This window comes from Pristiophorus japonicus, chromosome 15 (genome assembly GCF_044704955.1).
Source record: "Pristiophorus japonicus isolate sPriJap1 chromosome 15, sPriJap1.hap1, whole genome shotgun sequence".
In the NCBI taxonomy this organism is placed as follows: domain Eukaryota; kingdom Metazoa; phylum Chordata; class Chondrichthyes; family Pristiophoridae; genus Pristiophorus; species Pristiophorus japonicus.
In genome coordinates, this window is record NC_091991.1 from 83389540 (window position 1) to 83403452 (window position 13913).

At 40.6% G+C, this 13913-nt stretch overlaps 1 protein-coding gene across 4 annotated transcripts in view; it reads right to left on the bottom strand.

The window, feature by feature from the left end:
• The window catches only part of caprin2 (caprin family member 2), a 119592-nt gene that overhangs the window by 59143 nt on the left and 46536 nt on the right, over nucleotides 1–13913 (bottom strand). For all 4 annotated transcript variants that reach the window (XM_070900666.1, XM_070900665.1, XM_070900664.1 and 1 more), the window contains exon 17: nucleotides 6228–6322. In XM_070900666.1, coding sequence (XP_070756767.1) covers nucleotides 6228–6322 — 95 coding nt within the window. The remainder of the gene's footprint in view (nucleotides 1–6227; nucleotides 6323–13913) is intronic.

Below are 13913 nucleotides of genomic sequence, written 5' to 3' on the forward strand. Positions count from 1 at the left end.
ATAGAGAGATATGTAGATAGAGAGATATGTAGATAGAGAGATATGTAGATAGAGAGATATGTAGATAGAGAGATATGTAGATAGAGAGATATGTAGATAGAGAGATATGTAGATAGAGAGATATGTAGATAGAGAGATATGTAGATAGAGAGATATGTAGATAGAGAGATATGTAGATAGAGAGATATGTAGATAGAGAGATATGTAGATAGAGAGATATGTAGATAGAGAGATATGTAGATAGAGAGATATGTAGATAGAGAGATATGTAGATAGAGAGATATGTAGATAGAGAGATATGTAGATAGAGAGATATGTAGATAGAGAGATATGTAGATAGAGAGATATGTAGATAGAGAGATATGTAGATAGAGAGATATGTAGATAGAGAGATATGTAGATAGAGAGATATGTAGATAGAGAGATATGTAGATAGAGAGATATGTAGATAGAGAGATATGTAGATAGAGAGATATGTAGATAGAGAGATATGTAGATAGAGAGATATGTAGATAGAGAGATATGTAGATAGAGAGATATGTAGATAGAGAGATATGTAGATAGAGAGATATGTAGATAGAGAGATATGTAGATAGAGAGATATGTAGATAGAGAGATAGAGAGATATGTAGATAGAGAGATAGAGAGATATGTAGATAGAGAGATATGTAGATAGAGAGATATGTAGATAGAGAGATAGAGAGATATGTAGATAGAGAGATATGTAGATAGAGAGATATGTAGATAGAGAGATAGAGAGATAGAGAGATAGAGAGATAGAGAGATAGAGAGATAGAGAGATAGAGAGATAGAGAGATAGAGAGATAGAGAGATAGAGAGATAGAGAGATAGAGAGATAGAGAGATAGAGAGATAGAGAGAGATAGAGAGATAGAGAGATAGAGAGATAGAGAGATAGAGAGATAGAGAGATATGTAGATAGAGAGAAGTCCACTGTGGTTACCCACACCTCCAATTTCCCAATTTATACTGCGCCCTACATTACCACTGTTTGGGGGCCTATAAACAATGTTTTTTGTCCCTTGCTGTTTAACAAGGAAAATCAATAATCAGTTTGGGTGGAGCCAAGAGTTGAATTATGAAACAGTTACAGCACAGGAGGCCGCCATTCAGCCCGTGCCATTCTCTGCAAGAGCACTTCAGCTTGTACCACTCCATCACCCTTTCCACATAGGCTTGCAATTTTTTCCCCTTCAGGTACTTATGTTCTTGAGAATTGGATAACTAGGAACAGAAGTAGGCCATATAGCCTGCTCCACTATTTCAACATTTCCCTGCCATTCCCATAACCTTCGATTCCCCTATAATACAAGGATCTGTCTATCGCAGCCTTGAATGTATTCAATGACTCAGCTTCCACAGCTCTGGGGGTAAAGAATTCCAAAGATTCACAACCCTCAAGAAATTCCTCCTGAAACACTGCTCTAGTTCTAGACCCCCCACCACCACCACCACCGAGGAGGAGGGGAAACATATCTACATGGTCAAGCCCCCTCAGAATTTTTAAATGTTTCAGTATCACCTCTCATTCTTCTAAATGCCAATGAGTACAGGTCCAACCTTTCCTCAAGACAATCCCTTCATCCCAGGAATCAACCTAGTGAACCTTCTCTGAACTGCCTCCAATGCAATGAGACCAAAACTGTATGTAGTACTCCATGCAAGACTTACCTACTTTTTCACTCCATCCCCCTTGCAATTAAAGGGCAACATTCAATTTGCCTTTCTAATTACTTCCTGTACCTGCAAAGCAGCTTTGTGTTTCATGTATGAGGACACCCACATCATTGTACCACAGCATTCTGTAGTCTAACTATTTTGTTTTTTTATTCTTCCTACCAAAGTGGATAACTTCACATTTTCCCACATTATACTCAGTCAAATTTCTATATCCCTTTGTTGTCCTCCTCAACTTGTTTTGCCACCTGTCTTTGTATCAGCAAATTTGGCTACACAACACAGTCCCTTCATCCAAGTCATTAATATAGATTGTAAATAGTGGAGGCCCCAGCACTGATCCGTGGCACCCCACTAGTTGTCAACCTGAAAAAGACCCATCTATCCAGACTCTTCAGTTAGCCAATCCTCTATCCATGCTAACATAATAGGCCATTAGGCCCCTCAAGCCTGTTCCACCATTCAATATCATGGCCTCAGCTCCACTTCCCTGCCCACTCCCCATAACCCCTTATTGTTCAAAAATCTATCTCCACCTTAAATATATTCAATGACCCATCCTCCACAGCTCTCTGGGGCAGAGGACTCAAGTCACAACCCTCAAATTCCTCATGTTTTAAATCGGCAGCCCCTTATTCTGAGACTATGCACCCTAGTTTTAGTTTCCCCCTATGAGTGGAAAGATCCTCTCTGCATCCACCTCAAGCCCCCTCATTCTTCTGAACTCCAATGAATATAGTCTCAATCTATCAAGTCAACACCCTAATCTCCAGAATCAACCTAGTGAACCTTCTGAACAGCCTCCAATGCAAGTATATCCTTCCTTAAATACAGAGACCAAAACTGTACACAGTACTCCAGGTGTGGCCTCACCAATACCCTGTACAGTTGTAGGACTTCTCTGCTTTTATACTCCAAGCCCCTTGCAATAAAGGGCAACATTCTATTTGCCTTCCTGATTACTTGCTATACCTGCATACTAACTGTTTCATGCACAAGGACCCCCAGGGTCACTACTGCAGCACTTTGCAAATTTTCTCTTTAAATTATAATTTGCTTCCCATTTTTTCTGCCAAAGTGGATAACCTCACATTTTCCCACATTATACTCCATCTACCAAATTTTTGCCATTCACAGACTGTCTATAATCCCTTTGCAGATTTCTTGTGTTCACAATTTGCTCTGCCACTCATCTTTGTATCAGCAAACTTGGCTACATTACATTCAGTCCTTTCATCCAAGTCATTAATATAGATAGTAATAATGCTTTTCCAAATGTCCTGCTACTGCTTTAATGATGGATTCCAGCATTTTCCCCAATAGACGTTCGGCTAACTGGTCTAGCTTCCTGCTGTCTTTTATAAATAGGAGCGTTACATTTGTGGTTTTCCAATCCGCTGGGACCACCCCAGAATCCAGGGAATTTTGTTCGATTGCAACCAATGCATCCACTATCTCTGCAGCCACTTCTTTTAAGACCCTAGGATGCAAGCCATCAGGTCCAGGGGACTTGTCTGCCTTTAGTCCCATTAGTTTACTGAATACTACTTTATTAGTGATAGTATTAAGTTCCTCCCTCCCTATAGTCCCTTGATTATCCACTATTGGGATGCTTTGTGTCTACCGTGAAGATCGATACAATAGTTGTTCAAAGTCTCTCCCATTTCCCTGTTCCGCCATTAGTAATTTCCCAGTCTCATCCTCTAAGGAACCAACATTTACTTTAGCCACTTCCTTTTTATGCCCCTCTAGTTTTTAATATTTCATGCTAGTTTGCTTTCATAATCCATCTTCCCTCTTAAAAAAAGTCATTCTTTGCTGGCTTTTGAAAGCTTTCCAACCTCCCACTTAGTCTTAGCCACTTTGTATGCCCTAGTTTTCAATTTGATAGAATCCCTTATTTCCTTCATTAACCACAGATGGTTATCCCTGCTCATTGGAATATATTTTTGTTGAGTTATGAAATATCTCCTTGATACATTACCCCAACACCATGAGCTTTTATCGAGTGTAGTAACCTTTTATGTGCCACCTTATTGAATGGCTTTTGGAAATCCAAACACACTACATCAATGGTTTTCCTTTATCCACACCACTTGTTACATCTTCAAAGAACTCTAATTTGTCAAACACTATTTCCCCTTCATAAAATCATGTTGACGATGATTTTCCAAAATCCTGCTACTACTTCCTTAATGGATCCCAGCATTTTCCCCAATGTTAGGCTAACTAGTCTATAGTTCCCTGCTTTCTTCGAGGGGCATTTGGAAAACTGCAAGCTTATCAGCTGGGATCTTTCCAGAATCGAGAATTTTGGAAGATTTTAACCAATGCATCCACTAACTTGGGAGCTACTACTTTTAAGACCTTAGGATGCAGGCCATCAGGTTCAGGAGACTTGTCAACCTTTATTTCACCGTGATAGTAGAAAGGCAGGAGGGAAATTAAAATTGGGATGCTTTAAGACAGATACAAAATATTTGTTCAAAGTCTGCCATTTCCTAGTTTTCCATTGTTAATTCCCCAGTCTAATCCTCTAAGGGACCAACATTTAATTTATCTATTCTTCCTTTTTATATACACTTGTCAAAGCTCTTACTGTCTTTTTATATTTGCTAGTTTACTCAATCTATTTTTTTTTTTTTAGTCACCTATTGTTGGTTTCTAAAATCTTTCCAATCTTCTAGCCTACCACTGCAACATTGCATGTCTTTTCTTTCAATTTGATACCATCCTTAACTTCCTTAACCACAGATGGTTCATCCTGCTCAGAGTCTTACTCAATGGCATATATTTGTTGAGAATTATGAAATATTTCCTTAAAATATCTGCCACTGCTTATCTACTGTGACCTTAATTTATTTTTCCAGTCCACTTTAGCTATCTGTCTTCATTCCTTTGTAATTGCCTTTATTTAGGTTTAAGGCACAAGTTTCTCATCCTCAAACAGATGTGAAATTCAATCATGTTATGATTAATCTTCCCTGGAGGATCCTTTACTTGAGATTACTTAATCCGGTCTCATTACCAGATCTAAATAGTCTGCTTCCTGGTTGGTTCCACAATGTATTGGTCCAAGAAACCATCCAGCATTACACCATGAACTCATCCTCAAGGCTACCCTTGTCAATTTGATTTGTCCAATCCAAGATTAAAGTCACCCACGATTATTCCAGTAACTCTTACAAGCCCCAATTATTTTTTGATTTATACTCGGTGCTACAGTGTAGCTACTGTTACGGGGCCTAGACTACTCCCACCAGTGACCTCTCAATTCCACCCAACACCTTGATCTTCCGAGCCACGGCCATTGGTCACGACTGTACGGATCTCATCCTTTTTATTAAAAAAAAAGCTACCCCCACCCTTCCAAAATGTCAAATACCCCTGAATATTCAGTTCCTAACCTTGGTCACCTTCACATCTCTAATGGCCATCATCTATTTCTACATGCCATCAACTCATCTATCTTGTGACAAATGCTGTGTGCATTCAGATAGAGCCTTTAATTTAGCTTTTACCATTACACCCTACTCGGACCCCATTTGCTGGTGCACTCTGGTGATTACCCATATCACTACCCTGCACTATTACCTTGTCCTTTCTCTTTCATTTTCTAAATTTCCTTCACTTGACAGACCCCCCACCCCCCCAAAAAGTACTATTTCACCTCAAGGGTGTGACTGCCTCCTGGAGCAAAGTGTCCAAGTAACTCTTTCCTCCTTTTCCTCCTCTCCCTCCCTCCCACCTCCCACCCCCCCCCCCCCCCCCCCCCCCCACATCTGCAGCTCATATTCCAGTTCAATAACTCAGCTGAATTTCCGAGTTGCAGACACTTACTGCAGATGTGGTTTCTCGGGATCACGATGCTCTCCTCCAACTCCCACATGCTGCAGTTACGACACCTCCCCCTGCCATCTCTAACCTTGTTTAAGTTAAAGCTTTTATTCAATCAACATTTTAGTTTTATTGTTTAATATCTATCTGTTGTAAGTTATTAATTTAATGAGTACTAGCAGGTTAGTTTGTTCTTAAATTTAAACCCCTTTCCTCACTTAGACAGCAAAGAAAAGCTGTTTTACTCCAACTGATCACCTACGTGCTCTGACATCATGCTTTGTTTTTTTCTTTATCCCATTCTATCAGGGCTATCCCGCCTCCTTTTCCATTTTGCCTCAGAAGTATCCTGGAATATTTAGTTCCCAACCTTAGTCACTTTGCAACCGTGTCTCCGTAATTGCTATTAGATCAAACCTATTCATTTCTATCTGTGCTATTAATTGTTGCGAATGCTTTGCACTCAAATATAGCTCCTTCTGCTTTTTTCTATTTTTCCCCTGATGTCATTGCTGCCCCATTACAGTTGTTACTGTCCCTTTCTGACCCACTGCTTTTTTTTTTTTACACAAAACTCTGCTATAGAGCTTTTACATTTCTCTTTCAATATAGTTAAAATATTCTACAGGGAGCAAGATCAGAAAATTAGCACAATTTCATAATTCTTCAAATGATGCACACTGCATTCCTTACCCTTGGGGCATATGCCATCCCAGGGTACTCTCGATTTGGAAAAGGTCCATATGTTCCATTGCCAGCCATGGGAATGCCTCTATAGCCATCAAATCCTGGAAAAGAACACACCATGTTAGAGTTCAAGCTTCCTTAAGTAGAATGCAGGCAGCTTTATACAAAAAAAAAAGTACAAAGCAAGATTGGAGGGGATGGTGTTTCTTGTAGGGCTCACCAAGTTGAGGCCAAATATTTCAGACCTCCTCAAATCTAATTTTAAAAATATACCAACAGCATCCTATGGCCCAGCTCAGCTGCTACCCATTGTCCCAAAGCTGTGCCACTGTTTTTAAAGATATTCGAGCAGCCATGCTCTATCCTGCAGTCTTTCCACACAACTGACTCGTGCAAGGAATGTGGGGTCTATTAGAAAAAAAATAAAAGGACAAATCATGTAAAACAGGAAGAAAGGGAGTGGGGGAAGAAATTGCACACGAGAAGGATTTAAAAGCCTCTGCCACCACAGAAAAAAAACTTCCCCAAAGAATACACAAATATTAAATCACATGCAATGATTGGCTGGGTTTTGCTGAAGCCATCCATCTGGTTTCAGTGGAGTTTGTTGGGCAACAGAAGTGCTCCAAAGCCCCTTCTGATCATAAAGCAAGGCAATAAAGATAACGAAAGTCAAGTGGAGGAGGCAAAGAAAACAGAGATACAGGTCTACAAGGCACTGGTCACTTACTGGCAGCAGCTGTCAAAGTTTCACTCAAGATCACAGCTTGAATAACCAGAACTGGGAAAACCACCTTGCTTCAAAAAGGAATGAACTGAAAATAGAATGAGGCACTGTCCAGGGGGAATACTAATCTGCAAGCGAGACAGACATGAAAAATGTGTTGAAAGGGAGCAGCAGCTATTCTGGACATTTGAAGAGTCAATCCAGGAGGAACAGGAAAGTCTACTCTTGGGTAGAAGGGAAAACCCTACTAATTATATAGACAATCTGCAGGACATTATATCCACACTTCTTGGATTAACAATGGTCAAAAGCTTGAAATTGAGTATTGCCCATTGCACACTGCAGCCAACCCCAAACTTAAGACATACTACAGGTACTGGATTCTCAAACTTTCCAGATTCTCATTTGTCAATTTCCTTTTGTATTTTCACCTCAAAGTTCTGTAAACATTTGAACATCCTCCCAGACAGGATTTATGAGCTGCAGAAGCACCAGGCTCAGTTTAAAGGGATGATGACCACAACATTCAATAGGCAGTCCTGTGTCAAAGTTGATGCTCAAAGTTCTGATTTTTTAAAAAATTATGGATGAGAGACATTGACTAAATAAATTCATAAAGTTACCAATACTGATGATGCAAAGCAATATGCACAATACCAGACTGGAGGATTAGGCATGGGAGGGAGGGGAACGAAGGATAACATTTAATCAAAATGAGCTGACGGAAGTATGGGATTCACCCAAAAAAACGACTAGAAATGTTGTAAGCTTTTGCATCAAGTCAGAATTTAAGTCCTGGTTAGGACTCACTAAAGTTAGACTAATCCATCTGATCCAAGTGAAGTTCTCCAAAGTTGGAGTATTTCACAAAGTCCAATTATGCTATGATTAAGTCATTAGACCTCGATGGAAGGATTACAATTCCCACATTAAAAAAAATCTTGCCCAAGTTGGGCTAGCATTCCTGAAAGCTTGAATACATGCATCAAAATACTATTATATTCAGCACTGATAATTGCTCAACCATTGGTGGCCATGCCTTCAGCTGCCTGGGCCCTAGGCTCTGCAACTCTCTCCCTAAACACCTGTCTCACTATCTCTTTCCTCCACAACACTCCTTAAAGCCTACCTCTTTGACCAAGCATTGGGTCAACTGCCATAATTTCATGTGGCTCAGTATCATTTATCTTTTGTCTTCTAAACACTGCTGTGAAAGGCCTTGGGACGTTTTACTATGTTAAAGGCACTATAAATAATTTGTTGTAGGTGTTTGAAAACAGAATGGAACCTACCCATTCCAGAAACTACATGCCCATTTCATCAAGTGCTGGAAACAAGCTACAAGGGAAGGTATTAACACAGCATACTGAATTGGGGGTAATCAGGTAGGATTGGGGAAAGGCTGTGCTCCCAACAAAAACAAATTCCCCACTATGGTTGTCGCAAAAGACATTTGGCAAGAGTGGAGGTACCTGATCTATAACTGGATACATTGAGTTTTGGCCCAAATGGGCAAGAATTGTGGCTCTTCTAGTATCCAAAACAATGGGTACCTTTTGAGCTGACTTGGTGTACAGGGAAAGAATGTCTAATTGTTTGTCAAGGTCAATCCTTCTCAAGTAGCTATACAAAAAAGGTAGATGGTTACACAATCTCCATATACTAGTCGAATTATCCGACTTCCTGCCTATATGGGAATGGGATAGAAGTGGGATGGAAAACATTTAAAAATTGCAGCATTTCCTTACCTGGTTTTGAAATACAAATTATTGTTTAGGAGCAACAGTTTGCTGTTCAAATTACTGAACTAGGTTAAGAGCACTACCAGATAAAAGGGGCACCATGTTCAGGTTGACCTATATTGTTAGCATGATCCTTAGACATGCTGGCACACTGATTTGGGTAGGTAGATATTCCCATACATAATTTGGGATTGGGAAACTCACTAACCCAAGCTGAACCAAACTAAAATGAAGGGGGGGGGGGGGAAGAAGATAGAGTTAATGGGGCATACTGGAAACAAAAATACAACTGGTCATTTGAAACTAGGCAAAAATCAGATGTCCCCAAAGAAGAAATGAGAGCTGGCTAGAATTGGAGGGGTGGGAGCATGGGGGCACCTAAAGACCTCTCCCTTAAAATGTTACACACTATCAGCCTTAAAGATTAAAGAAAAACCATCTCTTGCCTATGATCACAGCCCAGATGAGGAAGTGTGTTATTTTGAATTGTAAACTTTAAGTGGGGGTCACTGTTAGGACTGTGCTGCAAGGAAGGTTTCTTCAAATCCTTCCAATAATAAAGCAGGTTGCCCAGAAGCAATTTGCTTTCTTGCAGCGTAGAGGCATCGAGAATAATTTCTGGATCTCTGAATTTTAGCAAGAACACAGTTTAAAAATGCATTTCCATGCAGATACAATTTGTGGAAATATTGCTTTTGGATTTAGTGAAATTTGTTAAAATCTGGATTTCAGTAAAGATTGGAGAAAACACAACCATTTGAGTCATGATCCTATAATGGAGTGGTAAGCATTTAAGTGGTCCCAGTCATAGTGGCTTTATGGTGTTGGAACAATGCTCACTCAACCAGCAAGTTAAATTGAGCCCAAAGCAGACTTCATTTAATAGCTCCACTGGTCAGCCTCCTGCCAAGGAAGTCAAGAGTTTTTAAAAAGCTTCCAGTCACAAAAGGGAAAGATCCACTTCAGCAGTCAGTTGGGAAAAATAAGTTCTAAAAAGGAGGCAGAAAGGGTTTAAACAGACTAACTACAGAAGAAACTGCTGTCTGATTCAGCAACAAGATGGCTAAAAAAATAGTATAGTCCACTGGGAGTGTGTAATATGGTTTCTTTGAAGAATGAATGTGTTAAAGCCAAATGAATTGGTTGAAACATCTGCAGTCATGTACAGACTAAAATAAAGCTGCTCAACAATTGTGTCTCTGGCAGCAGCTCACCAAAAGAATCATGCAAGGACCACTATATCCAGTTCATTTAACGAGGGTGCTCATTGTTACATCCCATCCCCCTTCACCTCTCCAAGTCCAGGTATTGGAATGGATGAGGGCCTAGAGTAGAGGTTAAGATACAGATAGGGTCCATGGTGTATGAGAGAAACATATGTAATTGTTCAGAATGAGTTCCCTTCTAGAGTGGAACAGAATAATATCTTACAAGTGCTGGAAATCAAACCAGCTTTACATCCATGAGATAATATTTTCTGTTTTAGGAACAATCTGAACAGGAGCAGTCCTTCCAGCCCCTTGTGCATGTTGCACCATTCATTTAGATTATGGCTGATCTGTACCTCAACACCATCTGCCCATCTTGGTTCCATAACTCTGAATACTCTTGCCTAACAAAAGGTTGATCTTAGTTTTGACATTTTCAATTGACCTAGCATAATCAACAACTTTGAGTTCCAGATTTCCATTACCCCATGTATAAAGTGTGAAATACAAATTCTTAGTGCTTTACAGGGTAAATGCAGGGAGGTGGTTTCCTCTGGCTGGAGAGTCTAGAACCAGGGATCACAGTCTCAGAATAAGGGGATGGCCATTTAGGACTGAGATGAGGATAAATGTTTTCACTCAGGGTGGTGAACCTTTAGAACTCTCTACCCCAGAGGACTGTGGAGGCTCAGTTCTGGAGTACATTCAAGATAGAGAGATCGATAGATTTTGACTCTAGGGGAACCAAAGGATATGGGTATAGTGTAGGAAAGGAGAGTTGAGGTAAAAGATCAGCCATTGAATGGCAGAGCAGGCTCGAGGGGCCAAATGGCCTGCTCCTATATCTCATCACCCTGAATGACGTAGCTTTAATTTAAGGTTATGCCTCCTTGTTCTGGACTCCCAGCAGAGGAAAGTCTCTCTCTACCCCATCAACTCCGTTAATTAAATACCTCAATTCAATCTTATACTCCAGGGAATACAAGCCTAGTCTCTGCAACCAGTCTTCAATTTAATGCTCAGCCATGGCATCATTCTGGTGAATCTGCACTGCACACCCACCAAGGCCAATACATCCTTCCCAGGTGTGGTGCCCAGATGAACACTGCATTCCAAATGGGAGCTAACCAGAAGTCTGTACAACTTCCACCCTTTGTATTTCAGCCCACAAGACAAAGGCCAACATTCCATTAGTGTTCATTATTTTTTTGTACTTGTCCACTAGCTTTGTGATTTCTCTACTTGGGGAAAACCTAAAAATCTCAGCTGATCCATTCTTCCCAACTTCTCACCACTTATAGATCAGTAATTTCTCTTTCTTGGGTCACACTTTCCCCTTCCACATTAAACTCCATCTGCTAGAGTTTTGCCCACTCACTTAATCCATCAGTGTCCCATTTGCAACTTTCTGCTCCAGTGTACACTATTTACTGTGCCACCCAACTTGGTGTCATCAGCAAACTTGGATGAATGTCTTTCTATTCCTTCATCCAAGTCATAAATAGTAAAAACGTGGAGGCCCAGTATAGATCCCTGGGGGATGTCACGAGTCACAATCTGCCAATGTGAGTACATACCCATTATCCCTACTTTGTCTCCTACCTCTCAACCAATTCCCTATCCAAGCCAATAGATTGCCTCCAATTCCATGTGCTCCTATTTGTCAGTCTCATGTGGAACCTTGAAATTAATCAATAACATCCAGACACTCCCTTACCTACCAAGTTTGTTACCTCAAAAAAAATTCAGCTATGTTTGTTGCAATTGACTCGCCCTTTACAAATCCATGCTGGCTTTCTCCAATAAGCTTGTGTTTCCAAATGCTGTCACTGTCCCCAATAGATTCTAGTAACTTCCTCACAATGGAAGTTAGACTAGTTTGACTAATAGGCCTATAATTGCCCAGTTTAGATCTACAATTGTAGAGTGGCATTGGCAATTTTCTAATTGAAGCAGTCAATTCCTGAATCTAGCATTTGGAAGAATAATTTCCTCACCCATTTATTTTAATGCCTGGGGTGGAAACCTTAGGGTCCTGGAGATTGGTCTCAGTTTTTCAATCACCATTTTGTATTGAATCTAGTCAATTCATCCCCTCGATTTATTTTGAAATTTTTGTATCCCTGGTATTTTATCCTCATTCGCTACTGTGAAGACCGATAAAGCAGCTATTTAGCAAATCTGCCTTTACTGAATTTCTAATTAAAGTATCATATGGACAAACTTCAACAATTATACATCCTGTCTGGAGTAAAAATAAAATGGGGAAGGTGGCTCAAACGTGGCTAACAAGGGAAATTAAGGATAGTGTTAAATCCAAGGAAGAGGCATACAAATTAGCCAGAAAAAGTAGCAAGCCAAAGGACTGGGAGAAATTTAGAATTCAGAGGAGGACAAAGGATAATTAAGAGGGGGAAATAGAATGAGGGGAAGCTGGCCAGAAACAAAAATGACTGCAAAAGCTTCGAAATGTAAAGAGAAAAAGATTAGTGAAGACAAATGTAGGTCCCTTGCAGTTGGATTGGGATTAATGGGGAAGAAATGGCAGACCAATTGAACAAGTACTTTGGTTCTGTCTTCACAGAGGAAGACACAAATAACCTTCCAGATGTACTAGGGGTCCGAAGGTCTAGTGAGGAGGAGGAACTGAAGGATATCCTTATTAGGCAGGAAATTGTTAGGGAAACTGACAGGATTGAAGGCCGATAAATCCCTGGTGCCTGATAGTCTACATCCCAGAGTACTTAAGTGGCCCTAGAAATAGTGGATTGGTGATCATTTTCCAACAGTCAATCGACTCGATCAGTTCCTATGGACTGGAGGGTTGTTAATGTACCACCACTTTTTAAAAAAAAGGAGAAAAAACAGGTAATTATAGACCAGCTAGCCAGACATTAGTGGGGAAAATGTTGGAATCAATTATGAAATAGTAGCACATTTGGAAAGCAGTGATAGGACTGATCCAAGTCAGCATGGATTTATGAAGGGGAAATCATGCTTGACAAATCTTCTGAATCTTGAGGATGTAACTAGTAGAGTAGGCAAGGGAGGACCTGTGGATGTGGTGTATTTGGACTTTCAAAAGGCTTTTGACAAGGTCCCACACAAGAGATTGGTGTGCAAAATCAAAGCACATGGTATTGGGGGTAATGTACTGACGTGGATAGGGAACTGGTTGGCAGACAGGAAGCAGAGAGTTGGGATTAACGGGTCCTTTTCAGAATGGCAGGCATTGACTAGTGGAGTGCTGCAGGGCTCGGTGCTGGGACCCCAGTTCTTTACAATATATATTAATGATTTGGATGATGGAATTGAGTGTAATATCTCCAAGTTTGCAGATGACACTAAACTGGGTGGCAATGTGCGAGAAGGACCCCAAGAGGCTACAGGGTGACTTGAACAGGTTAGGCAAGTGGGCAAATGCAGTATAATGTGGATAAATGTGAGGTTATCCACTTTGGGGGCAAAAACACAAAGGCAGATTATTATCTGAATGGTGGCAGATTAGGAAAAGGGGCAGTGCAGTGAGACTTGGGTGTCATGATTCATCAGTCATTGAAGGTTGGCATGCAGGTACAGCAGGCAGTGAAGGCAGCAAATGGTATGTTGGCTTTTATAGCAAGGGTATTTGAGTATAGGAGCAGGGAAGTCTTACTGCAGTTACAGGGCCTTGGTAAGACCCCATCTGGAATATTGTGTTCAGTTTTAGTCTCCTAATCTGAGGAAGGACATTCTTGCTATTGAGAGAGTGCAGCGAAGGTTCACCAGACTGATTCCTGGGATGGCAGGACTGACATGAGGAGACTCAATTGACTGGGCCTGTATTCACAAGTTTAGAAGGCTGAGGGGATCTCAAACATAAAATTCTGACGGGACTGGACAGGTTAGATGCAGAAAGAATGTTCCCGATGTTGGGGAAGTCCAGAACCAGGGGACATAGTCTTAGGATAAGGGGTAAAAGCCATTTAGGACTGAGATGAGGAAGAACTTCAGAGTTGTTAACCTATGGAATTCC